At 46.5% G+C, this 27,997-nt stretch overlaps 1 protein-coding gene across 1 annotated transcript; it reads right to left on the bottom strand.

Annotated features, from left to right (window-relative positions):
- Positions 1-34: 34 nt before the first annotated feature.
- NR4A3 (nuclear receptor subfamily 4 group A member 3) lies at positions 35-26,622 on the bottom strand. The gene is made up of 8 exons (XM_072327675.1): positions 26,228-26,622; positions 24,731-24,877; positions 21,923-22,809; positions 19,966-20,095; positions 18,836-19,008; positions 13,519-13,718; positions 12,138-12,316; positions 35-3,103 (listed from the first exon to the last, which is right to left on the bottom strand). The coding sequence occupies exons 3-8, from the start codon at positions 22,805-22,807 to the stop codon at positions 2,841-2,843; spliced, it is 1,830 nt and encodes a 609-aa protein (XP_072183776.1). The 5' UTR covers positions 22,808-22,809; positions 24,731-24,877; positions 26,228-26,622; the 3' UTR covers positions 35-2,840.
- Positions 26,623-27,997: the final 1,375 nt, after the last annotated feature.

The following is a 27,997-nucleotide window of genomic DNA, read 5'->3' as shown; positions in this document are numbered from 1 at the left end:
ATTAAGCATACTTATTCAACACACATGGGGCCTCTGAAAAAAAACGTTATTCAATTTAATAATTTTAATTTACATTGTATATGTACAAGAGCGTTTCTTTCAACCCACAGGTTAACACCACAAAAAGAAAAAGGAAAACAAGGAAAAAGAAGAATGTACTGCAGTTAGCGGAGTGAAGAAACTCTTGAAACACTGTTGTCTGAAACAAAAGCAAGGCACTCTCCCTTAACACCTGATATATTCCTGAATTCTGCCTAGACAAAGGCATGTTCACACTGAGAGAGCTGTGAGGAAGGTAGGAGATTTATTCTGCATTAATTCTTCTTTCACCATCGTGACCTGTCACTGGCTGCACTCTACGATGGGTCTGTGCACTGGAGTTGAAATGAAGGACGGTTCGGTAGGTGACGGGAATGGGAGAGTATCACAGTTAAGACTATCCATGGAAGACTGAAGCACACCGGCTACATGAAATCTCACGTGGGGCTCTGGACCTGCTCCCTCCGTTCACATCCCACTGAATAAATAAACCTCGCTCAACAAAACGCAATTTCACTGTACTGTGCTGAAACTCAGTGGAAGGGCCCGCTCACAAGGAGCACCCATGGCACCTTCGCTGATGCTCAGCGCCCGGCAGGCTCTGTCCCTAGGCAGAAGTGATTTCCCAAGGGACCTTGTGTCTGACACAAGGAGACAAAGGTAAACATACTTTCTGATTCGGCTTCTGTATGTTTTTGTATGCGCACATGTGTGTGAGTGTGTGTATATATATATATGTATATATATATATATATTTAGTATATACAAAAGCAAGTTCAGTCAAAATATATTTGTCTTGCTGGTCAGGCTTGTTACAGCAACCTACAAGAAACATTAGCTTCTCTGATATTTAATTATGCTATTATGTTTGCACATAAGCTTAAAAGTCAATACAAAAAGCAATACTTTTCCAAATATTATCTGCAGGTAAACCGGAAATATTAACTATAGTGATTAGAAGTCTGTTTCCCTATTGACACTACTATAAATCTTGATATAAGAATAATTTTTTCATAAAAGCACATCCAAACATAGTAAGTGATAAAATACCAGATTACTATTTGAAAACCATACAGTGACTCGATATCTGGGTTATCCTTTGCAGCAATTAGGCAATTCATTTGGCATCTGTTTGATTGTATAATTTAATTTCCATATAAACAGCATAGTCTAAAAAAAGACAAAAGCTAGAATGTTTAAAGCTAACAAAAGATACAGTGACATCAGGTTGACATTCAAAAATTTCCTTAGCAAAATGACCAACAAAATTTTGACTTAATACAGTGCATATAAAGTTTTTCTTTTTTTTTTTCTTTTTTTTTTTTAGAACTAAAATCTTTAAATATTATTTGAATTTAGCAAAACATGAGCAAGATTTTAATATCAAAGTGCTAAACAGTACTGCCTTAGAAGTCACTGCAAATGAACTGTAAAATAGCTCTGCTTGTGATCTGACAGATATTTTATATACAAATGGTTAATAAAAAGACACGCGCACGCTCACGCACACACACACACAAATATAGGTATATACATATATATATATACACATTATATATATGTATATAGTTTTCCAACTGGTGTATCTGAGTCAGTGTGAACACCCCATTTCCTTATCGTGTGTAACAGGGCTCCTACGAGCTGGCAGTCATTGCAATAAATACAGGCAAAGCCAATACAATATACCATGCATACAAACGTTTATACAAATAAAGACACTATGCAACAAATTATTTCATATTAATATGGCATCAACAGTATAAACATACAAAAAGGAGTACGAACACGGAATGTTTAAACGCAGCTCACTATATCCTTCCTAGCACTTACATTCATACTATTTTACAAGACTCGCTTGTTCTTGAAACCCATCGTGCGTCTGTTTACTAACCAGGTACTTCTGTTAAAGTCTAAAGGCAAACTATCCCTGATGCTGACCCTGTGCGCTCCAGCTACTACTTCCTCGCATTTCCTTGTCTAGGGAACAACTGAGCCGCGGTCGTTCCCGTGTCTCCCACAGACATTTGTCAGTAAGTCACGCTACACGGAGTCAAGTTTGGAAAACTCTGTCACGTAAGTTAGTGCACGTCAATTTCTCACTTGGTTTCTTCCTCTTATTTTCATATTAAAATAAATTAGTTAATAAACAAGACTTAGTAAGACAGCACTTTAAAAAATTGCACTTGAACATGGGAGCTAACAGCCATCGTCATTTTGCTATATTGGATTTCTATGAAATGTTCAATTGAATGTACTTTGTTAAAAAAAGTGAGATTTTTTGTTTCAATTGTGCTGATGTATGTGCCCTTGATGCAGGAAGTATGCTAAAGGTATCCTCACAAAACACATACTGCCCTGGCAAACAACTATTTGCTGTTCTTGTTTTCAAACACACAGCTTCTACCACTGTATTCCTCATGTCCCATGAGGTGTTAAACAACAGGTTTGAAACAGTCGTGTTAACCTTTTACTGCTGCTGGGATAGCATTGTCCAAAAGTGCCATATTAGCCGTTTAAAAAACCCAGGTCACGCACACACACGCACACAAAGGAAAATCCCAACAAAAAAAAAAAAAAAACAAAAAACAAACAAACAAAAAAAAAAAAAAACAAAGAACACAACCCCAAAACAGTAAGCCAGTAAGTTTTAGGCCTCATGTTGTAAGGACAAAGCGCCAGAAAAGACCTCATTTTAGAGCTGGAGCTGCTTTTCTGTTAAGTGAGGGCAGAAATGTTAGCGGTAAGTCACGATCCGTTTGCCTGCTCTGGTGGGCATTTGCCTTTCAGGAGGGTGGCTGGACTCAGAAGGGCAAGGTGTCCAGAAACAGCCTGTCGATAATGGAAGGGGCTGGCACCAAATCTTCCAGTTTCAGGTAAAAGATGCGCTGCAGTCCCAGTGTGCAGAGAGAGCGCAAGTCAGCAAGAACACCCAGTACCTTAGGCTCTGCGGACTCGAGCGGCTGTCCTTTGTTTTGGCAACTGAAAGTTAAGTGATCTTTCAAACTGCTTGTGATCTTGTTGCATAGCTCTTCCACTTTCTTTGGTTCTTTTAAGCCATGTCGTTCTGCAAAGTGAGGGCACGAGAGAAAGAACACACACATGTCAGCATCCCTACTTGAAGTGGAGAGGATTCATTTGCTTCAGCTTAACTGTGCTCTGGTAATCGAAGCAAGAGATGCTTCAAAAAGTGTATGATTTCTTTGAACAGTTTGGGTTATATGATGTCAGTTAACCTTTTCATCACACAAAATAAGAGACGATAAGCCCCTGTTTCTTTTTAGCTGCTAAAATGGGTAACAGAGATGCTCAATCATGACTGAAATTCTAGTACAATGCGTCCGAGTATCCTGTGTATCTCATATAATTTCTGCGATAGGAGACAGAATTAATTGGGTGATTTTCCAGCAAAACTATCACAGGAGGTGTTTTGGAGATTTCTGTGCTTCCCCACCAGTTGTGAATGCTCAATAACTATGGCAACCATTATTTATTCAGTGAATTCAAGTGGCGATCGATATCCTTAGCCAGCTTCATCAGCGCCAGGCCCAGAATTCCACCAGGAATTTGCAAACACTCTTATAAGAAACTAAAAGCAACTCGCCATCCTTTGTTATTTTGATCAGCTACTGCTTTTTAACTTATTCTTCTTTAAAGGGCTCAAAATAAAAACAGCCTGGAAGTTAACTATTTTGCTTTGAGTAAGCAGTGCCTAAAGTGAAAAGGCTGCTGTGTTATCCATCACAAAAAATCTCAACATTCCTACAAGCAAGGGGAGCCACGGCTTGTCCCCATTTGAATAGCCTTTTAAAATTCTACAGTGCTTCTAAACATATCCCCAGTTCTTTAAGCTTAGGTGCAATGAATCAGATTTGTGATTCATTCAAAGCTGGCTCTTTATTAGTATACGAGAGAGATAATTTCATGTTGTTTGCTATCAAGCTTTAGTGGATGAATTAATTTAACATTTCAGAAGAATAATCTCAAATAATTTTGTGGCCTTTTGATTTTTCCTTTGACTTGGAAATTCACAGATAAGTAAAAAGTGGCTTCACAACAAAGTGCTCTCAATTTACACACAAAACAGCATCAGACTGGACAGAGTAGTCTAAGATAACACTGGTTAAATTAATTTTAGCCAACTACAGATGGAAAAAGCAGTGATGGTGTAGGATGAGCGGTGAGGGATCGTGGCATTTCTTCTGTTTGATACATCTGAATCTGTCTGCCTGCCCCATTCCTCTCCCTCACTCCTGGCAGCCATGGGCTGTGTTGTGCCTATTGCCCCAAGTCCTGCTCTGTCCTCTTTACTCCAGGAGGAGGTGGCAGTAGATATTTTCTCTGCCCACCCTCCTGATGAACACTGGAAAGAGCATAGTTTTCTTTACTTCCAGAAGCAAGCACAGCAGTGCCTTGCCCTGACGTGTGTGTATAAACTAGTCATGCCTCCCCTCACTGACGTTTTTGGCTAGATGCTCTTGACAAACCAATAAAACAGATGGAATTCAATGAAGGCAGTCAGAAATGGAAAGGTCTGATTTTCCAGTGATTTTCATCCCTTTTACACTGTTTCAACTTTACTGACTTACGCAGAGCTATCTCCTCAAAAATACTAGTTTGGGATCACAACCAGGAGGCACGCACATACATCTCTGGCCAGAAGGTGAAGCAATGAAGTACCATCAATCTGCTCTGCTGCTTCACAGCAACACTCATCCAAGCAGCAGCATCTGCTGCAGACATCTTTTTCACCTTGAAGGAATTAAAAAACTTGGGTGTCCTAAGTGCTTTGTTTACATTAAAACACGAGGAGTCGATGAATATTTAAAGCCTTTCCAGTAAATGTTGAGTAGTGTAATTATGTAAACCTTAACTACACAGGTCACTAGGAATAAATACTTAGGCAGATTCTGCCATTAAAAATCTTGGGAGATAAATATTTTATACAGTTTTGAAAAGCTGTAGCTTGTTGTTGGTTTGTTGTTTTTTTTATACCCCAAGCCCACTGAGAATCTGCAGGACATTAAGTCAGTCTTGCGGTCTTTGAAAAGTTTCCATCTTTTAGCTGGTTCTGATGTTGTTTCCTGGCTATGTAAGTGAAGATATCTTTATAGATCTACAGAGATGAAATACTAGAATGGATCCAACTCTGACTTCAGAGTAGCAGAACACATTTTCAAAACGGTGCCTCAATAGATGTGTATGTTGCCATAGAGGAAGGAAAATGATCTCTGGCTTTTGAGCACACAGCAGTGTTGTTAACATCTCAAGTAAGAGATGTAAACAGTCTTTGTCTTACACTGACAAGTTCAGAAGGTTTCATGAACAAATTATGTCTTTGACATCTAGCCATGAAGCATGCCAATGCAAAATACAGTATGTGTACAGACTGTAATATCAGCAGACTTATTTTAAATAACAAAATCAAGGAAATTCAGAAGTAAGACATGCTACAACCTCAATCTGCTCTTTGCTACTACAACATGAAAGCAGTCCCCAACAAACAAGATTGTCCTCCCCTACATGAATTGCCTACATATGAGTGTTTGACGTTTGCTCTGTCTCTACAGATGTCATTTCTCACAACTGGGACTGCTTCACTGATAGAAGGGTTCTGCAGACTCCAATTCTTAAGGCATCTCTTCAGGCCCCGTAAAGTCAAAGCCATCTATTTGGAAGCCTCTCTGCTAATAATAGGCATTTTGCCTTAGCATTGCCATTGCAAGCTGATCATTACCTTGCTCAGGTAGACTTGAGTAGTCTTGGGTCTAAGTAAGTCACATAAAAGATTTAAGTTTAATAGTTAGGGTTCAAAGAGCAGGAAACAAGTTTTCTTGCCTTTTCTACCCAGACAGTGGCTTTAGGACAAAGAAAGACCCACAAGCTTTAATTAACCTGGAGGTTGCAAAATGAGGCACCTGTGGTAAGTAGGTGCCCTGTCTCTGAAGTCAGTGGTCTCCTAATCATTTGCGGTATTCCACAGGATGTTCTTATCCACATATAACTGATAAGGTCAACATTTATCCCAAGAAAGACAGCTAGTCAAAACCAATAGATTTTCTCTAACTGATTGAGGAGGTGTGTAAATATTATTGTATTCAGACTTTCTTATAAGGACAATTAAAAAGGCATGGATAAAGTGAATATAGGATTTCTCAGCCTCGTGGTTTAGGCTGCCATTGATTTTTGCAAGAAAAACGGTGATTTATGGCAAAGATGCTCTCCATAAGCCTGTCAAAATGATTCATTGGAAGTCTTGCCTTTTAAGCTCTGCAAACTTAGCAGCTCATTCTGGCAAAGTGAACATGGCAAGTTTCTTACACCTTTCTCCTTTTCCCACACACAATTTCCGGAATCTTGATGCGATTCTGTGCTATAATCATGCTGTTCAGCAAAAGCTTGATAGGAAGAGAGTCAAAGAGCAGGAAAAGCAGTCACCAGTTGTGCCAGTCCTTTCCCTGTTCTCTGTCTTAGGGCAGATGACACCAGGGCTAGGCGGATTCGGTGCTACCTTTATGAAAAACACTCTCAAAAAGAACAAGTGTATTGAAGATCTCGAGTAGCTGAGAGACCCTTAGGCTCTGCGCTCTGTGTCAGGGCAGGTCAGTTTTAGCTTTAATTAATTCTGAGGTGTCAGAAACAGTCCTGTCAGATATGCAGCAGATTAATGGTACAGACTTAAAATAGGCCTCTTGATTGTCTCGGTTTCAATACAATTATCTGATTTTCTCTTCCCCCTTCACAATCCTCTTCCCCTTCTCTAACTCAAAGAAACACCAGGCTCTGTTGCCTACAGCTTTCTGATTGCCTTACACATGCTTGGCTGCACAGCAAGGAAGCAACTTGACAGACCCAGGAGCATCCTTTCCCATTGCAGCCTGGCCCACACGCACCCTGCTTAACTTTCAAGCTCTTCACAAAGGTCCCAGGCTGTGGGCACAGACTTCTGAGCTCTTTCTACCATCAATGCAAAGACAAAGGTATTGGAAGACGGTTTGGAGTTGAGGTGGGTGAACCACCTTTAAGAGGTGACCTGTATTCTTCTGGGAAAAGAACCTGAAGTTGGGTGAGCTGAATGACCACAGAGGACACCACAGTGTGCTCCCTCCTTTAGGAAAACCACAACTTAACGCAAGTCACCAGGAGCTACAGGAGGAAAGAGTTCTTGCCTCATCAAAAGAGTGGGAGAGGAGAGGGAAGAGTGAGCGCTTCACTTCAGATGCTGACAGTATTTCCCTCATCAAAATGGAGAGGGGAAGGCAGACAATGCAATCTGGAGGGTTTATTTTTTTTTATAAGCGGCTCTCCTACACTCCTCCAGTCTGCCACCTGCTCGTATATAGACCCAGCACAAGAAGCACCCACTCTGGAGAATCCTGGCAACGGGACTGAGGGTATCTGCTGGTGAAGAGGAGGTGAGCCTCTCCCCCTGTGCAAAGTCAGACAGATCCATATGCAGAAGGGAACTGCAGCAGCCAGACCCTTTTTGGCCAGCCCAGAGTCATTACTATTTGTTGGTATGACTGATGATGCTAAAAACTCTGTTTGTAAACTGCAAGGGAGAGCTCAGCAGCAGGAAGACAAATATAAACTCACCATTAATTGAAACCTCACAATATCCTTCAATGTTTTAGTACCAGTCTAACAAAGCAGTAAGAGTGTGAATAAGCCTAGTATATACAGTGGCTCTGAACTGGCCTGTAAAAGACTTAAATTAAAACATATGCCAAAAGAGCTTGGCTAAATTAAGGCGAGAATACTCTGTGCTCAGCAGCATCCCACTGAGAGTGTCAAGTGGGCAAAACAATAATATTTGGATGTGGACAGAGAAAGGAAGAGGCAGAGAGGAAAAGAGAATCAACAAGAGAGAGAAAGAAAACACAAGCAGTTTTAGAGCGAGCACAAATTTGAGACTAAGAGTGAGCCCTTCAGATGAACTTCACTGTAATCTCAACCCTTCTATTTTGACACTGGTAGAACAGCATTATTAGTGACCATTCAGGAAGTTAAGGGGGTATTTTAAACAATAGTCTGAGCTCGTATCTGGCCTATTCTGCAGTTCTTCACCATCAACACAGTGTGAGAATTAGAGAAAGCCCAGCATAAAGAGGTTGTACAGTAACACATGTGATCTACACAACCTACTGAACTAACAGATGTCATCATCATGAAACTAAGGACAGAGCCTTTCTTTCCATGTCGGCACTCTTCGTTAGCTCATTTTATCCCACATCCCAACAGAACAAGTGACCCAAAAGAATAGGACAGAACCCATTTTTTGCTATCATGTGGATCTGGGGTCTTCTAATTACTTTCTTCTGATGCTCAGAGCACTGCTGATGTGCTTTGGAGGAAGTTGCGTCCAACCCTTCTTAACCAACTGAAGGAAGTAAAAAAGGAGAAGAGAGACAGAGAGAGGAAGATCCTAAAGGAGTACCTTAACGAAAGAAAGATGTGCTATGACATTGGGGAATTTTAACTGTTTGCAAGCTGCTCACAATAAACCAAATGACGTTCTTTCATTCCAGGTGCTCTTTCAAGCTAACCTCCTATCTGAAAGAACTTGAAAATTCAGAAGCACTCTGATGTGGTTCTGTGAGACTCACTGGAAATACCCAGGAAACATCAAATAAACAGGGAAAGCACAAATATATATGGATTTACTAATGGATGCAAATTTACAAAATCTTTTCCTGTTTATCTTATGCTACGCATACCACCAGCTTTACTCAAAGTAAGCAGAGAATACTGTGATATTCAATAGGTCTCCTGCTGTTCTATTCAAAATTACTGAACAGAATAAATGTTCGCATATGCCAATAAGCATGCATCATATACTGTGACCTGCAGCTGCAGCTGAGATAGGGCATTGCTGTAGGACCTCCAGGCAGGTCAGCAGGGTTAGTTACAAGGCTTTGGAACTACCATGGTTGTTACTGAGGAGTTGATTTCATATCCCAGAATGAAAGATCAGCCCTCAGCACCTTGGGACATTGGGAACAGTGGGATGTTTTTTACTCCCCAACACAAAGTGTTACGTTTATCCCCTTCTCCTTTACTGGGAGGGAGATGTTTGTTGTTCCCGTCACCCTCATAGAACGGCAAACACATGAAAGCAAGCAGTGGCTTCTCTTACTTTCCTCCTTCACCAACACCTTCAATGACTACAAGAGGTTTTGTTTCCTAAGAGCACATCCTTGTTTGGTCTATGGAGAGCACTCAAGAAATCAAGCAGAACAAACAGGTCATCATTCTCAGGAGTATACTCTGTACTAGGAGCATAGAGAATTTTAGATTTGCTGCTACCTAAGGTGCTGAGCATTCAAGCCATGAAAAAATTGACAAATGTAAAATAAGAACTGGAGCAACTTGTGTAATAATGAAGAAGAATGTTGCTCAAGCCAACTTATTGCTGTGCAGCACTTCTAATAAAAGCAAACAACTAAATTCACAAAACTGCAAATGGCCGCAACACAAAAGACAGTGACACACAGTAGTTGGATATCCTATATTCCTGTAAAAAGGTCATTCTCTCTTGCTCCAACTCAGAAGAAGGATTTGAACCAGGGTTTACTACCAACAGTTCAGTACAGGAAAGAAGTGTCTCCTCTGTAGCATGAACAATGGCACTAAGACATGCACCTGAATCTAAGCCAAGACTTTAAGAAGTCACTTAAAAATGTGATTTTTTTTTAACCCGATTTCCAAGATTCAGCTTCATTGCTCTTCCTTTTTTGGTAGGACTATCTGAAAACCAGCATCTGACTTGTCATACTCAAAATGTCAAGAGAACACATGACGCCATTTCTCATGGGCAAATCTCAAGGCTTTCCTGATTATGAATATTACAGATAAACTACTGCTGAGAAATTCTCTGAAGAACCTCCACCTCAGCATTTAGTGATTAGACACAGCTACCTGATTTCCTCTTTCATTTTCCATTTGTTAATATCGTTCGCCTTTATACAGTACCATCCATTTTCAGGTGGCCAAATTTCTGACTGAGTCCCTAAGTGCCCTTAGAGATCTGAAACCTGTGAATATAAATCACTAGGCGCAGGAGCCTCCATCTAATTTAGACGGCATGGAGGGGTAGTCTCTTCTGAGAGCAAATCAGCAGAGGTATTCTGGCATCGTGACATAAAAGAATAAACAGAAAACTAGGTGAATTTTAAGCACCTTCTCATACAGGGGAGAAAATCACATAATCATTGGGGTTGGAAGGGACATCTGAATCATCTCATCCAACCCTCTGCTAAAGTAGGTTCCCTACAGTAGGGTGTACAAGAAAAAAATGGCAAATACAGAAAACCTTAAAGCTGTCAGGGACAGAAATGCTCTCCTTCTAAAAGTAAGAATTATTTCTACTTGTTTCGAAACTTTGAGAAGAACAGCACAAGACAGCAAACTCCTGAAAGGGCTGTTAGCAATAAAAGGAAGGATTGTGAGGCTTTATCAGTTTAAACATATTTCTGTTAAATACTGTATGGTGATATGAGCCAGCCACTAGACAACCTGGTCTCTTTAAAGACAACCAAATAGTGTCTGACTCAACAAAAAGCAGGACATGGCTCTGTAAGGAGGAAAAACTTTTCATCCTATAGAACAGCCTCATCTATAGCCAGACTGATAGTTTGCAAGGGCTCCTCTTTATCTACCTATATCCTCTCAGCCTCCAGAAAGGTAACCAAGAACAAGCTCCATCAATCTGTGTCTACCTAAATAAACATATCAAATATATCAGAAATCACGTAAATCAACGACAAGCGCGAACAAAGCAACCTCCAATTATTCTGGACTTTTATCAAAGTCCAGTTTTATCAAAGAAAGCAGAATCTGGACCTGAACATACCCTTTGCAAACTGCAGAAAGTTAATCAAATGTAAATTAATTAAAACCCGAGAATACTTCTGGCAATAAGCAAAGCATTATTGCTACAACAAGTATGAGCAAACCCCTCTCTCAAACAAGAGGGGAGGGTACCACCTCAACTCTGAAGCCAAAAATTTAGCCCTACAAATGTCAGTGGGAATTGGTCAATGTACAGATTTTTGCATTAGCCGCTAAGCATTTCATTTCAGTTTCCCAAGCATCAACTCATCCAAAGAAAGACTGCAGCTGATTTAGTTGAGGCTGCCACCTGCAAACTGGTAGTTGCCTAAAACACAAGAGGATATCAACACCCACCCCACCAGAGCTCCTAGCATCCCCAGGCAGCCTCAGCTCGAGGCATGCTGAGGTGCTGGCTCATGCTGTCATGTGAACCTGCAATGCCTTTCTGTTAGCACCTTTTCTGAAACAAGGGTCATGCTTTCAGCTGCTCTGAGTTCCTGTGGCTCATCAGACACCCTCACTCCTAGCACTCCTTGCCCTTCCTGCCTCTCCAGCCACGCCTCCTAAACTATCAAAAGCCCAAAGTATGCAGTGCGTGCTACAAGGGACTCTGTCAGTTCAGGGATGAGAAAGTGATACTCCATAACATTGCGCTCCCTAGTTTTGTACTTCCTAGCTGGATCTGGTAGGTTCTTTCTTTAGTTTCCGGCTGTTCACCCCGCCAGGCAGAAGGGGATACGTTCACATACCTTGGCACACCCAAAAGCTTTTGTAAAGCTGCAGAAGAGATCTTTTTCCTAACTTTTCTCCACTTTTCTCTCTCAACAAATCAGAACACAGAATGCCTATGGTAGCTTGGCTCCCAAAAGCAGCGCTCTTTCAGCCACCGTGCTATACTAGCCATCTAGCTTCTAGCTCTCGAGCCACCCTGATGTTAGTATTCCCATGCAGAAGACTTGTCTAGGAATTCAGCAAGGATTTCAAGAGATTTTTGTAGGAGCTACTCAGTTTGCCTGGAAGCAGTTTGATTTTTAGAGACAATTCCAAGAAAACAATGAAAACAAGAAGAAATAGAGAGTTAGATTACAGTTTAATAGATATATCTGATGGTCTACTGCTACAGTCTACAATTTCAGAGAGGTCATTACAACACTTAAAACCTGCAATTACTTTATCGGGGATATCACTAAGTTCACTGAAATCGCTTGAATCTATGCTAAAGCAAAGCACTGGAGCCTGAAGCATTATAGAAACAAAGGAACGCTTACCTGTAATCATAGTTAGAGCTGATAAACTTGCTAAGGCTGGGATATCAAGGTTAAGGCTCTTTAAGTTTAAGGAAAAGTCTTTAATAGAGTCGAGCCACTCCCCAAATCCACGAAGGCACTGAAGTCTATGAAGCACAAGTCCATTGCAGAATACAAACTTATCCTCAGCGGTATCAGACCTCAAATAAAAATAATTGAAAAAATTAGAGGCGCATCTTCAACTTTACAGCAAAACGCATAACCGGTATTGAAGTGTCTGTCATTTAAAATCCAAGGCACATTATCCTGAGACATATGTGGGCATTCACGTTTGACAATACGCTTCTCCCTTGGGGCAAAAGTACAACAAACAAGCTTCTATGATTGCTTACTTCGTAGAGTTATAAGCCCGAGGTTAGCTGTAGCATGTGGTGTAGACTGTCTAATTAGTTAAGATTTTGGTCCTGCCCAAAGGCATAAACAGAGAAGACATTTTACATTAAATACTGTACGTTTGAATTGCAGTAATACTACGAGCGTGCATTTTGAAATGCAAAACTAATAAAAGCTGAGGAGAGATGGGGTTCTGCAACTCTCAGCACTTATTTAGTCTGATCTGCGTTTTTCATACTGTAAAAATTAGCAGAGAAAAAAACAATGGAAAACGCACGTGATAATGCACAATAAACACGACATAATAGACTGTTTCATGTGTGAACCTATTGCAAAATTGATGTTACTGCCAAGTTTTCTCTCCTCCCACCCCCCATTGCCAGTATCCCCGTTAAGAGCTACATGCAAAGGTCATTTTTGACCTAGGGAAGCAAGGGCATAATTCAAATCACCGGTGTGGAATTCCTCCATTCCTTGAAAGTGTCTTTGGTGAAACATCTTAACTGGTGCCAGGCTGACAGATAGCACCTCGCTCTGTTGAATGACTTGGTATTAAGGAGAAAAATAATCTGAGCAAGATTTTAAAGCTCCTTCATCCCTTTCAAAAACAGACTACAGAGATGCGCGTGCAAAAGAAGCTTCTACACTAAAAGTGCTTTTCTCCAGTTTATGCTGATGAGTACGAAGTGAAGTTGTTGCAACTGTACCCAAGGATCAATTTTGATTACTACGGAAGAAGAGGATGTGGTACATCAAATAAAAAGAAGCGCATTAGTGAGAACTGGGCTTCCCTTTTAAATCACCGCCTTATTTTTTTTTTCTGCAGCATAAAGCAAATTGTGCATCATGTCCCGTGGATGCAGACATTGTTGATGTTTTCTGTCATCTTATTTGTTTGTTTGCTATTAACAATTAACAGCATTCCGAGGTAACACTGTATTTGTTCCTAAGAACCTGCAGATGGGGGATTTTTCACATCAGCTGAAGAGGAAATGAAATAAATAGTTACCTGATGGAGAGTCTTAGTACAAACAGCTCCAAAAAAGCTGATTCTATGAGTAATGTCTGATCTTCTTTTGGGAGGTCGGTAAATCCTGGAATTTTTTCTGCCCAGCCTCTGGATATGTCGATGGAGGCAGTCAGAAGATTATAGAACTGTTGAACATGTTCTGCATCTGTGCCTGCAGCAGCCTGATCGGTGGAACAGTACTGAAAGAAAAGCCACAGAAAGCAACATTATAACATGACATGCATTTCAGGGCGTCCTGAGGAGCATATGGTGCTACCTGCCTAACAGTGCTTCCTTCTGCAGCAGTGCTGGCACAAGCATCCGAGGCACATTGAGCAGGTCTCCATCCATCTACCTGCTTACCTGGAGGCATTTTGCTATTCAGATGTATATTGCAAAGACATTTCCGCAGTTAGAGAAATTGTTTGAAATTTGCAAGTAATACGCAGTATTTATCACATTTTGCAAGTAGCTCCGTGCTGTCAGCAAACAGAAACAGCAGTCTGGTGGGGAGGATAATTTCAACCACAATAAAGGAGGAACAGTATTTAGCTTAATGCAATTAAATAATTTTCCCATTGATGAATTCGTCTCAGTACGTCCAAAATGCAGATTTCTTCCCCAGCCTCTCAAATTGCGTTTTATCAGACAGTGATAGAGACACGCAAGATAAATCATCTTTTATCTGACACGTGCAGCATGGCTTCATTTGAATACAGAATTGGTTGAAAGTAAACCAGCTGCCCTATATCACCTCTTATCCTGCATAGAGAAGCGTTTCATGCTCAGGAGAACCTATTATCCCACTGATTCAGCCATAACTCTTCCGGACGACCACTCGACAGCCCCAGCTTGCAGAACTTCCTCACGACCCTCCAGCAGCTCCCTCCCTGCTCTCTCTCACTTCCTCAGCACTGGATCCTTGCCACTCCCAGGGCACTGCTCTTTTTGAGAGAAAATGTAATAGGAGCTTTGGTGGCTTACTCTGATGCCGTGCTTGCAAAGTAACAGCAACCTGCCCATCAGGCATCATGTAGGGTATTTCTGGAAGGGATTCTGTATGAGCCCTACCTCTGAGACTCAGCCAAGGAAAGGATAGGGTGATCTCCATTAGTGCACACCCGTTGGAAGCTACTTTCCACACAGTTAGACCTGAGTCCATCAGCCTAAAGGTATTCCTAGGAGCCCAAGACAGTGAAGCAGAAGGACCCACATCTCCTCTCCAATGAGCATGGCGGGAGCCTAGAGGGATCTTACTATAGGCATACCCCTTTGGCTGCACATATCATACAATATCCCCTCTGCACAGGACAGAGAGGGGGAACAGCAAGCAGATCCTCTTGGGTAGGCATCCTGTTCCCTGCCTGCCCTAGTTGGAGCTGGTTGCTGTTGGCAGGAAGAGAATGAATGAAGGACAGAGCTTCACAGTCAGACTGATTGTTCAACCACAGCAAAAACATGAGAAGTCCTAGAAACCTCTGGCCCTATCTGGGCTGTAGGTGCCCACATGGAGACAAATTCTGCCACAGCCACTCCGAAGGAGGACAGAGATGCAAGGAGGGGGGATAAAATGCACAGAAGATGAGAAAGAGCAGTAGAAAATTTGTACACTGCAAGAAGTTTATCTGTTCATTCCTCCAACTGAAAGAAGCTGATGAGGAAGCTCAAGCAGTACAAAGCACTACTTCTGGCACAGGACTGCAGCACAGTGCACTGGGGAACAGTTAGTGGGTAGAAAAAGATGGTATGCAGAGACTTTGCAGCCCCTGGTACTGAAGATAGTGAGTGTGAGGTGGTGGGCTCGTCCACCTCGTGGCCTTCAGCTCCCCAAACTCTAGAAGATCTGCCCTGTTGTGCAGGAGCTGAGGTGACTCCTTTCCATGTGAGAAAATAGCAAATATGGGCTGATGGAAATTCCTGCCTTGTCTACAGGTAGCGTTAAGGCAAGACACGTTCTTCACCCTCCGATCAATGAAAAAGGAGGAAAAGAAAAAAGATACTATCCTAAAGTCACCCAAAATATAACACATTGCAAGTTGGTGTAATGATGTCAGGTATTAACTTCTTCTCAATCATTATAAAGCATTCCTTTAGCAAAAGTAAGACAGAGTTTCAATACTGTCCAGCAAACCCTGAGTGCTGCATTATGTCACATAACCGAATGCTACAGTACTACAGTACTGTCTGCCCCACGTGGGCCACTAAATTAAATTGAATGCACAAAATTAATTCATTAATTCATTAATTACCCCATATAGGCTATTACAGTTCAGCCCTTGAGAGCATTTTTAGAAGAAAGGTAAAAAGTGTTAGGAATTATGTAGGTTTGAACTGCTATAATACGTCACTGCTTTCCTCACAGAGTTAGCACTTACAGAGAATAGCTGAAATAAAATACTATTTACTTCCAGCATCTTAATGAGCATTAAGATGCAATAAGAAAAATGTATGCTTCAGTTTTATGAACAAAAAACCTCTTTCTTTTTTTTCCCTTATGTTTATTTCATTGAGGAGAATCATAGAATGGGTTGGGTTGGAATGGACCCCCCTGCCACAATGATATCCCAAAAAGGGATGGCTCTGCCCTACGCAGTGCTTGCTGCTCTGCTAGGAATTAAACGACACCAACTGGCTCAAGGAGGAAATGTGTGCGTAGCAAGTAACACTAATTTATAAGGTATATCTAAAAGGCCGATAGTTTGATACCATGATCCAGTCCGACCCTTTGCCTACTTGCCTCCATGGACTGCTGAAGCTACAAAAGTCTAACAGTGATGGTGTTGCATATTTACAATATGATAGCTAGAAGCTAGGCTTGTTTCTCCATGCATCTTCCCTTTCCTGTGTCAGAAGCACTGGCATTTGCTACATTTTTTAGTTGGGGGCTGGGGTGGGATTATTGGCTGAATGCCCCTCCAAAAAATAAACACTTCCATTTAAGTCGGTGGCTGCTTTGCCTGAAGAAGGACGGCAAGGTACCGGGCCTGCTTCTCATCTCACTTACTGAGAAGTCTAATCCCGTGGAATTGTACCAGTGAAACAGGTGTGAGACCTGACCACGGCCCTTGGCCTTTAAAAAGTTCATAAACCAAATTCTGTTCCTAGCAATTGCTTTTTGAAACCAAGTACCTAAATATACCATTGCTGTGGGCTGGTAAGTTAAAACCCGTGCTGAAATGAGAAGTAGCCATGTTCTCAACAGACCTGGTTCCACTGTGTTTTGTTTTAAAATTCATGGATGGTGTGATTTCACTTTGTTTTTTGGTGCAGGCGGTTGCATTTGTTCGGAGGGAAGAGGTGCACGTTCCTCTCCGAAACTCTTATCTGTATTTTTGCAACAGTCAAGACGTTGCAAACATCTTGCAAACATGAAGACCATGCTAAACATTAAGGTCGTGACTACGGAAGCGTTAGGACTGACTCCAAGCCAGGCTTCCAGATCCACCCATTTGTGGTGCACGGCAGGGTCACGGCCGAGCAGAGCGTGCCGCAAGCCTGTCTTTGCAGGTACAGGCTCCTTCACACTAGTTTTGAGTGTTACAGCGGGATTCCTGCTTGTTTCTGTTAGTTAATCTCAGTGTCTACTCAGTAGTCCTATCTGATTTCCCTCAACTTTTTAAAGAAGTAAAAGGTTTATGGAAAGCATGTGAATCCATTGCTTTCATGTGGCTTATTTTTTGTATTTTCAGTACTGCTGAGCATAACAGATTAGTATATATTTTAACGTTAAGAAAAACGTAGGTATTAGCACGTCCTAACAGACAACCATACATAATCTATTAGCTACCGAAACGAAATTAATCTGCTGCCAATCCTATGCTTTCTGCAACGACCAACAGGATTGTTCAGCAGTGAGACCTATGGACTGTCTCCATTAGAACAGGAATAGCTGCCGCAGGATAAAGAAGAAAGCCACATTTAAAAAAAAAGTCAGAGTTTTCATTTAGTTATTATTATCCAGGATGCAAAATAATGTTGCTTCTATAGGTAAATACGTGAGATTGGATAATGCTATCATGGACTGAGCCGACATGCTCATGTAACGCTACGGAACCCAGCAGATTCCTGTCCAAGAGCACAGCTGGTCGTGGACCTCGGCGTTTGCAGAATTACCCCGAGACTCTCTGGCTAAGTTAAAATACATGTAAATGTAGGCAATGTGTTCTCCCCCAAAGGCTGTCAGGCACTAAACAACTCATTCATGACAACAATCTGTAAAGCTGCTGGATTGCACACATACTGACTAGCTTGAAGAGAAGAACATACAGCATACCTATAATTGCTAGATTATATATGTAATATATACATATTAAAAGGTAATTATAAATTACACATGTAAGCATATGCTAAGCTAGAAGAATACATTTTCATATAATTACAACAAAACATATTCTAGCTTTAAATATTACTTAGCAACAAGTGATAAATGGACAATGTGAATATTGTCTGAGTACAGCTGTATTTTTCACAGTCTGAGATTTAATCGTATTTCATTAAGTGGAAGGAATTTGAATCTTGTTTTTCCGCGGCTATATTTTTTTTTCTTTTCATATATTCAGCCTTCCTCCTAAGAATGCATTTTACAAGCTACTTCTACGCTATATTTTAATAACTACAGAGCAGTTTTATAAGCTTTCAAAATATATCCTATCAATATTTAAATGGTGTACACTACACATTAAAGAACTAGGGTAGGGAAATATACAATAGCTGGTGAAGCTTTGCTGATAAAATCTTTTAGAATTTTGATTTAAAGGTTTGTTTCCCGAATGTGAATTTTACTTAAGAAATACTCCTGCTGGGGTACCCAAAGCTGGGCTCTGTAGTCATTTAAATCATGGCAAATTTCTTGTGATCTCAATGTAAACGGACCTATCCACTGAGTGTTATTTCACACAGCACTCATAGCTGCACACTATCAAAGTTCTGTTAGATTTTAGCATGAAGAACTTGAAAATTAAGCTGATACCAGATATCTGGTTGCTCCCGAGTTTGGCAGATTAATCAGTTACATTATAATCACAGCCTTTTGCAAGACGACTGCTCTACCAATCCACACAATTTGCTTTCACCCTCTCAAATACACACAGTAGAAAACCTTGAATATAAGACCCTCGCAGTGGACAGCTGCCAACTGAGAGCTGGCATACCTCCTTCCTTCCTCACCATTACCCACCCACCCAAAAGGCACGGCGGGCTGGACAAACTTCTGCTCTCACCCCAATTTCACATTTCTTTTCATTTCAGCCAACCAGCTAGGAATGCAGCTCATGACTCATTTCCCTGCAGAAAACAAACAAAGAAAAGCAAGACATACTCGTGAATAGTCGAGCTCCCTGGGCGTGGAGTCGGTTAAAGCTCGAACGAGGGCGTTCATCATGCTGATGGGAGGAGAAGGCGGGGAGGGCTGCGAAGGTTCCTGCTGCAGGGGGCTCTTTGGTTTGGAAGGCAGCCGACCTCTTCTCCCTTTCAGGCTGTCCGTGCGGACAACTGCACAGAAAAGAAGGGGATCGGTGGTGAGGACGCGGTAAAATGACAGAGCAGCATGAGCACCTGCTTCCCCCGTGATGGCCAGCCCAGCAAAAATAAGAGCATTCTCCAATTTCAGCACACACTGCTGATGCCTTTGATTGCAAAGAAACACAAATGGTACCAAAACTGCTTAAAACCATGACCGTAAGCAGCAGAATAACTGCTTCCTTGGAGCCCAGCTGTGTTCCTAGCGCTCATGCTTTGTATGCAGCACGCCTATCTGCCCCTATATTCACACACACACAACCCTACTGCTGAATGAAAACAGAATGTGAAACACAAATGTCACCTGCTATATGACAGGGCTGTTCTTTCACAGTAACTTCAGCTTTCTCAAAGTGATCAAAAGATATGGTCGCACTACATAGGCTGCATTTCCCATGTCAGTGTTTGCAATAGGAATGCTCACACGGTATTACTCACATACTTAAATATTTGCAGAACTGGGACTAATGAGTTGATCCAGTTTCCATTTAAATTAATTGCAAATTTACAATCAGCTCGTGGCCACGAGACAAGATCCTATGCAAAAAAGGCACCTAAGACAACGAAACACCGACGCTGCGAGATAACGTGTGGAAGCCAACTGCATTCAAGCCAATGGCATTCAAAGTTCATAAAGGACACATTTGGGCCAGAGTCAAATTATCACCTCGTGACCTTGCAGTCCTTGAACTCTGGGCTCCCAGGAAGTCTACACATGATAAACCCACTCAACTGGGTGACAGGAAAAAAACATGATCCACGTGTTATTGCACAGATGCGCGAAATTGAGAGGGGGGCAGCTAGGAATCTAAAGTTGCCAAGTCCATAGTAAAGACATCTGTGTCCACACTCACACACATACACACACACACACGTGCTCGTGAAACGTACCGCTCCAGCATTTAGGATAAGAATAGCAGTAGCCCTCACCTTCTTTCACCATGCCGACGCTGAGACACTTCTGAAAGCGGCAGTACTGACATCTGTTACGGCGTCTCTTGTCCACCGGACAGCTCTTGTTTGCCAGACAAACATATTTTGCATTTTTCTGAACCGTCCTCTGAGAAAAGGCAACAGAAAAACAGCAAACCGAGAGTTTTCGTGAGCAACTCGGAACCTGACAACATGTATTTTAATTACAACATGAAAAGCGACAGTGCAATTCGTATAATTAGATAAAATTAATTTCCTAACACACTAGCCTGCAGGAAAAACAATTTTATTAGTGTTAGCTACTGACAATGAAAATCATCGAGGATTGTTCTGAAGCAAGTCTCCGGAGACAGGCAACTTTGAATGATAAAATCATATCTGAAATTACCAGGTCATCGCATCTACCTTTGGGGATTAGATTATCTCCGCTTTTAATATCCCTTTGGGAACAATTTTCTACTTGGTTCATTCCCTTGATTATTGCTGACCTTATTAAAATAAAATCAAAATGATCTGCGATGCACTTCTCCTGCTATCGCTATTGTTAAGCCAACGCCACACACAACAACTGCTTTGGTTGGCCATTAAAATCAGTGTGGAGAAAAGCAGAAACAGCAGAACTCCTCCAGATACGTTTGGTTAAATATTCTGGGAAAGCTGACCTGACTTTTGGGGAAAAAAAAAATGGACTGAGTTCTACTGTAGCCATACCTATGTAGTTAAAGCTTCCAATGGCTTACATATAACTGTATGTTAACTATACAGTGCATTAAGAACTGGTAAAAACCTGGTGAGCCTTGCAAGCATGTAATAGGGGTTGTCACAAAAAGTATATATTATTATGTTAGGATATTTATATATTGTTTTTGTACTTAAAGTCAAAGACAGCTTAGCACCGAAAGATATTAATAGGAAAGACATCAGAAGAGGATCAAATTCATCAGTTCAGCGTTCGGCATTAAATCTTTCACTGCAATTAAATTATCGGGGAAATGCTATTTTAACATTTCTTTTTCAAGCAGCAGCTGCAATGGACTAAATACGAGGGACACAGAAAATGCTGCTCATTGCACTTTAGAACCGAGAGAAGAAGGGTGCAGGACAAGCTGTGGATCCTGCCCCCGGCAAGGGACATGCTATGGATTTCCACGGGGGCAGGATCAGACCCACAGGAGCTGCCATTTCCAGGTTATTTGTGCTCCATTTTATAATTATTTTTAAATAAGAAGCGAGTTGCAGGGGAGTTGTGTATTTTAGCATGTTGCCAAAGGGTTATTACCAAGTAATAGTAGCAGTTCTGTGCACGACAACAGCAGCAGAATGAAGTGAGCCCTCCCCTCCAACTATTTTGGGACTATTTTTGTTCCCATCGTAGTTAGGATATCTTTTGCCAGAACAAGGGCAGAACTCCTATCTGTGCTGAAAGAAATACATGGAATTGGCCCCAGATTTTACAGGCTCAATAGTATCACAGAGCAGTTTGGGTTGGAAGGGACTTCAGAGCCCCCCCACTCCCACAACAGAGCCCCATCCAACCTAGCCTTGAAATTACCAACTTTTTAAAGCCTTCTGCTCAAAAACACTCCCCCAAAAGTCTACCCTGAGTGCTTCTTTGGTGCCATTTCTAAGAAAATAATAATAATACCGAAACCTGAACTAATTTTTTTTCCCTCAAATCTACAAACAGAAGGAATTCCAGTCTTAAAAATGCCAGCACATGTTTTTTGTCTGCCTCAGAGTGGATTACTGCTGTCAGCAGTGCTTCAAAGCTACAGTGCTGGGATACCTGCACCAAGAGCAGCACTGAGGCAGCGACCAAACACAATGTTGCCTGAGGTTTCCTCCTCATGCCAGTACTGCTCTGGCTTTCTGAGCCACTTCTACCACTACCAATGATGGGTCCGGAGCTCGGAGCCCAGGTGAGGCAGGCAGGGAGGGGAGCAGGGTGTCTCACCTTGAAGAAGCCCTTGCAGCCCTCGCAGGTCCGCACGCCGTAGTGCTGGCAGGCAGCGTTGTCCCCGCAGACGGCGCACGTGCCCTCCCCGGATGAGGAACTCCTGCTGGGTGGGGAGGGCAGCCCGCCACCACCACCACCGCTGGCCTCGCCCATGAGGCCAGAGGCAGCCGCGTTGAGGCCAAGCGGTGAGAAGGCTAAGGTGGCCGGCCGCTTGGGCAGGGGCAGCCCGTAGGAGTGGCTCTCCATGGGCGCTTGGCCGGCCGGTGGTCTGTCGGAGCCCAGCGGCAGGTTTAGGGAGGCCGGGTCATAGCACATGTGGGGGCCCGTCGGCGGCGTGTGGGGAGGAGAGTGCTTGAAGTGGAAGAGGGGGAAGCGCGGAGGCGCAGTCTTCATGGGGGCAGCCTCCATCAGGTGGCTGGGGGGCAGGCAGGTCTGCGTGGGAGGCAGCGGGGGCTCGTCCCACAGGCTCTGGTGTGGGGGGAAGCCGGGCGTGGTGGGTGTGGAGGGAGGTGACTGCTTGAAGTACATGGAGGTGCTGGGCATGCTCTCATCCACTGAGGGGGGCAGCGAGGGCTGGTAGGTAGAGAGACGAGCATCTTCCATCTTGATGAGGGGCCTCTGGCCAGAGGAGGCGGATTGCATTTGGTAGAGGCAGGAAGGCTTGAGCTCGTAGCTGCCAGAGTAACCCTCCATGAAGGTGCTGAAGCTGGGGAGGGAGGTGGTGGCGGTGGCGGTGATCTCGGTGCCGCTCAGCTCCATGCTCAGCTTGCCATAGTCCGGGTTCATGATCTCCGAGCTGTACTCCGAGCCATACGCGTAGGTCTGAGCTGCATAACTCGAACCGGGCGGCGAAGGGCTATACTGCGCTTGCACACAGGGCATATCTGCAGGGGCAAAGGGGGACGTTACAGCCAGCCCTGCGGCCCACAGCCCCGCTCACTACCTCCTTCCCAACAACGAGCTGCCCGCATTTCCCGGAGCTCCGTCGGAGCCTCCCGCTCTCACCTGGAGGTGAGAAGCATAAATCAGCCCCGAGCCGCTGCCCTTCAGCAAGAAACGTGCATCGGGGGTCAGGTATTGGGGAGCAACTCCAATCTATAGCGGTGTCAGTGGGAGAAGGATCCATCTCCGGCTGCCCCAGATCTGCTGCTCCATATCCATAGGTGTCAATGAGAATTAGATAAGCAGAACGGGAACGGTTTATGGTTCTCAATCTATCCCCGTATACGTGCGAGCGTGCCATAAAATCTTCACGAAGGGTAAACTAGATCACCAAATGCATAATATTAAAACCGATACTTATTACCAAAGGGACAACATCAGCAGCGGGTGTCAGAGCTCAAATGTACCCCTGAATTTGCAAAAATGTACCAGAAGAAAAGGATGGGGTATTTCTGTTCTGATAACAGAACTGACTTTATCCATCAGCCGTAAAAGTTAACGTGGCTCACTGAGAGCTGGGATGATTTCAGCAACGCAGAGCGCCGCTGCAAAGACTTTGTCCTTTTCCATTTCCCACTGATGCACTGCCGCCTTTGTTGCTGGCAGGAAATCGTGGCCGCAGCCCACGTGAGGTTCACCTGACCGCAGGCTGCTGCCCCATATCTGTAACCCAAACCCGAGCGCTGCAGCCGGGGGTACAGTGCATCCATCCGTGCCACTTCCCCCATGAAGGAGAAGAGGAACGCGGGGGAACGTCCATCCAAATGAAGTTCATCCCCTCTCAATTGTGGTAACTTGTATTTTGTAAGCAGCTGATAAACAGCAAAGCCACATTGAAAATAATGGGGTTTGCTTTAGTATTTTACGAACGCCCTTTGCTAACGATGCTTAGACACCCACTTGAGCGTGCCATGCGAGAACCCAACCAATAGGTGCCAAAGCAACTCATAGCTCTGCCGTGCAGGTAAATGGGAACCAAACTGGGATCACACAGTGATTCGAGGAAACATTAAAAAGTGGCAGACTCCCCCCCCCAAAAAAAAACCAAACAGTGCCGTTTTCTGATATTGCTGCTTTTAGAAAGCAAGCAGGCAGCAGGACAGCGCTCTTCCAAGCCTCGCCTCCCAGCCCTGCCTATCTCCCACCATTCCTTTTCTTCCTATGGATATCTGTGCCCACGCCAAGTCCCGCCGCTATCACCGGTTCGGCTCGAAGTGTAAAGCCAAAGGGAGAGCGATGCCTTCCCCGCACCTCCGCACCGCCAAGCACTGGGGCAGATGCTGCCCCGCGGGGCCGCGCCGACGTGCAGCCCGGTAGAGGTAAAAGGGCTTTTAGCAGCTCCCAGCAGGCGCGGTGGCTGAGGGAAGGGACCGGTGTGGGTGGGGGGTGTTTCTGGGCACGCCAGAATTACGGCCTGCGTTCTGCTCAGGGCAGACTAAGAAAGCCCAAGTCTAAAATAAGTCTGACCTGCGGACGGCAAAACAGACCCTACACAAAGGTCCGCTGCGGCTACGCGGCTCCTCCTACCCCGCTGCTGCCAGCGCCTCCGCCTCGCTGACCCCAACCCGACCCTTCCTCTCGGGGCACCGACACTAATGACCCCGCGGAGTGGAAGATTCGCGGTTGTCCCTTCTTTCCCCAGCGCTATCACGAAAAGCCCCAGCGCCGCAACGCGCGGAAGGTGCCGTGCCACCAAGCAGCCGAGCGGGAGACCGAGGCTGGAACGCCCGCCACCGCGACCGCTGCTCTCCCATCCCGCCCCCCGCGGAGCCCCGCAGGTCCTCCCCAGCCCGGGTCCTCGCCCACTCCCCCGTAGCTCGGGGCGACCTCGCACCTCCGTCCCCGCTCCCCCCCCAGGCTCACCTGGCGGGTACCTTGCGCGCTGAATGGTGGGGCTGGCGGGGCGGGCGGCTGCGGGCGGCGGAGGGGTCGGCGCCGGCTGGGAGCTCTCCGCGGAGGCGGCGGCGGGGGATGGCCGCGGCGGGGGGCGCGCTTCCGACCCGGGGGGCGCTGCGACGGGGAGAGAAGGCTCGGTCAGCGGCCGACGAGGCTTTCCCGGGCGAGGGGCGGCGGGGAGGGCCGGGCCCCCTTCGCGTTCACCTGCCGGGAGGAGCCCGCGGCCGCCCCTCCCTCCTTCCCTCCCTCCGTTCCGGGCATCCCCGGAGTTTCTCTGTCGGGAGGGGTGGGGGGGAGCTGCAGGATTCCTCGGTCGGCAGCACACACCGCTCCCCCCTCCCCGATCCCAGAGGACCCCTCAATTCCTTTCCCCGGTTACCCGGAGACGCGGCAGCGCTGCCCGGCACGCGGCTCCCTCCGGGCTGCGGCCGCCGGAGCCGGGAGCGCAGCGGCGCGGGGCCGTAAATCAGGAGGCAATGAGCGGCCGTGTCAAAGCCCTTTTCTTCCTCCGTGCACTTTACATCGGGCCCCCGAGTGACGGCCCTCCCCGCCCTGTAACACGAGGAGCAAAGCGTGAAACACTCCATTGTGACTGCGACTTCTTCGGCCGAGTTTCGAAACCTTCGTTTACCCTGGAGGGACCGCGCGGGGGGAAGCTCCGTTCAATTAAAAGTTCCGAGCTCCGTTTCCAGCTCCCCGTTTCCCCCGGGCCTTCGGGGACACCCCCCGGCGGAGGCTCCGCTGTGCCGCAACCCACGGCCGGAGCGCTCCCGGCCCCGGCTCACGGCGGTCTCCACGGAGGAGGAAGAAAGCGGGCGAAGAATGTCACCGAGCGGAGCGGCTTGGAGAAAAGTTGGCGGCTCGCTCCCAAAGTTTTTGCTTGCTTTCCTTTTTTTTTGTTGTTGTTGCTTTTTTTTCCCCCCTCCAGAAAGCAATGAGGAGATCCAGCACTGAGCCCCTATGCACAACGCTGCGCTTCTCCACTCTTTCCCTGGGAAATTTCCTCGCAGAGCAAAGCAGCGGTGCGGGTCTGCGCCTCACCGGCACCGCCGTCCCGAGCACCGCACCGCGACCGCGCTCCCTCGCGGCTCTCCCCGCGGCCCCGGCACGGCCGCGGCGATGCTCCGTGCGCGGTCCCCGTGGGGCGCAGCTCCGCGCCAGGAGGCGAAGTCACACGGCTGCCATCCATCCATCCATCCATCCATCCATCCATCCATCCATCCATCCATCCATCCATCCATCCATCCATCCATCCATCCGTCCCCTCTCCGGCGGCGGCATCATTTCCATGACAACACCCGGCGGACAGTGAGCCCGTCTCCCTCCGCCGCCCCCCGCCCGGGGCACGGCTCGGCCGGGCAGAGGCGGCATCCCGGGCGCACGCCCCGGGAGGCGAAAGTTGTCCCTCCGCTCGCCGAGCTCCGAGCGCGGCGCAGCAACTTTCCCCGCCCGCCCCGTACGTACTCGGCTGCTGTGGGGGTTCCGTCTTTACATCCAGGCGCCCGCTCCCTCTCAGGCGCTGTCCAGCGGCCGTGGGGCACGGCGGGTTTGCCGGGCTGCTGCGGCTCCGCACCGCGCGCTCCCCGCGGGCATGGGAAGGGCCCTCCGGAGCCCCGCGAGCCGCTGCCGGGCGGGCGCCGCGCTTCGTCCCCGCGGCGGCTGCGAGCGCCCCGCGGTGCGCGTGCGGCGGTGCCGGGAGAGAGGACGGCGGCGGCTGCTCCGCGCTGCTCTCCGCTGCCTCGCTCGGAACGTCATTTATGTGAGAGCGGCCCTAGCGGCCTCTCCATAGAGCGGCTGGAATGCGAAACGTCAATAGTGACGCCATGGGAGCCTGACGCTACTGACCCCCCCCCCTCCCTTCGCCGCACGGTGCGCGCCGCGCGCCCGCCGCTGAGTGCCGAGCTGTGCCGAGCCGCGCTGAGTGCCGAGTGCCGAACCGAGCCGAACCGAACCGAGCCCCGCAGCGCGCTGCAGGCGGCCGCTCCGCAGCCAGAAGGGCTCGGAACCGGCTGCTTCGGGAGCCTCTCTGAGGCTGATTAAACACCGTGACGATGCTGATGAATGTGATTAGCGGTGTTATTATTATTATTATTATTGTGATGCTTATTATTCAACGACAGGGGCGGCAGCGCCGTGCTGCTGTTCGCAAAGGCGCCGGCTGAGCGCTGAGCGCTGAAGGGGCCGGGAAGCTGCGCTGCCCCACGGCCGGCACCGCCGGCTGTTACCACGGCAGCCTTTGCTCCGCTTTTGCTTTTCTTCTTCTGTCTTTTCCGTCCCTCCGCTTCTTTGGGCTGGTTTTTTCCTCCTTTTTCTTCTTTTTTTCCCCCACTTTTGTCTTATTTTTCCTTTTTTTTTTTTTCCTCTTATTTTTTATTTCCTATAACTCTCCCACCCTTTTTTTTCTCTTCTCTTTCCCCCGTTCCTATTTCTTTCTTTTTCCTTTCTTTTCGGCTTTTCCCCTTTTCTTTTTTCCCCCTTTTTCTCTCTCTTTCCCCCCCTTTTCTCTCCCTTTCTTCCCTTCTGCAATACACGTTCTTTATTGTTTCCCTCCGTCCCTTCACCCCGGGGCCGCCCTCCCGCAGCAGCCTGCCGCCAGTTGCGCCGGGGGCCGCTCCGTCTGTACGTGTGTCTGTGCGTGTCCGCCTGCGCGCGTCCCCCCGTCTCTGTCACTCTGCCTCTCTCTGCGGCCGCCTGCGCGCCCGTCGCTCCGAGCGTCCCCGTCTGTCCGCGTACCGCGGCGCACCACGGTGCCGGTTACCGGCTGCCTTTACACTGCCCGGCCCGGGAGCTGCGGGCCGCTCCGGCGGAGGAGGTCCCTTCGCCTCTGCCCGCCCCGTGCCCTCCGTACCGCTCCACGGCCCCGAGCCCGCGGGGCCTCCCCAGCCGCTCCCTCCCCCCCTCCCCCCCCCCGGGGATGCCGCCGGGCTCCCCGCGCGGCGTCGCTTCCCCCGCGGCCGCCGCCGGCCCCCGGCGGGGCCAATCAGCGTCCGTACGTCACGGCGGAACGCCGTCCTCGCGCCGCCGCGGCCAATCCACGCACAGGACGCGGCGGGTCCCGCTCCAAGGGGCGTGTCTCGGCGCGCTGACGCACGGCGGCCGCGTCATTGACGCAAGCGGCGTTGCTAAATTTAGCCGCCGGCCCCGCGCGAGGGAGGGGGCGGGGCCGGAGCCCATTGAGCGGCGGGAGCGGCAGCGCGGGGCGGGCGGGCGCGAGGCGCTATTTTTGGCCCCCCG

This window comes from Excalfactoria chinensis, chromosome 2, assembly GCF_039878825.1.
Source record: "Excalfactoria chinensis isolate bCotChi1 chromosome 2, bCotChi1.hap2, whole genome shotgun sequence".
Classification (NCBI taxonomy): domain Eukaryota; kingdom Metazoa; phylum Chordata; class Aves; order Galliformes; family Phasianidae; genus Excalfactoria; species Excalfactoria chinensis.
Note: the sequence above shows the minus strand (reverse complement) of the source record. Positions and strands in the feature narration are given on the sequence as shown.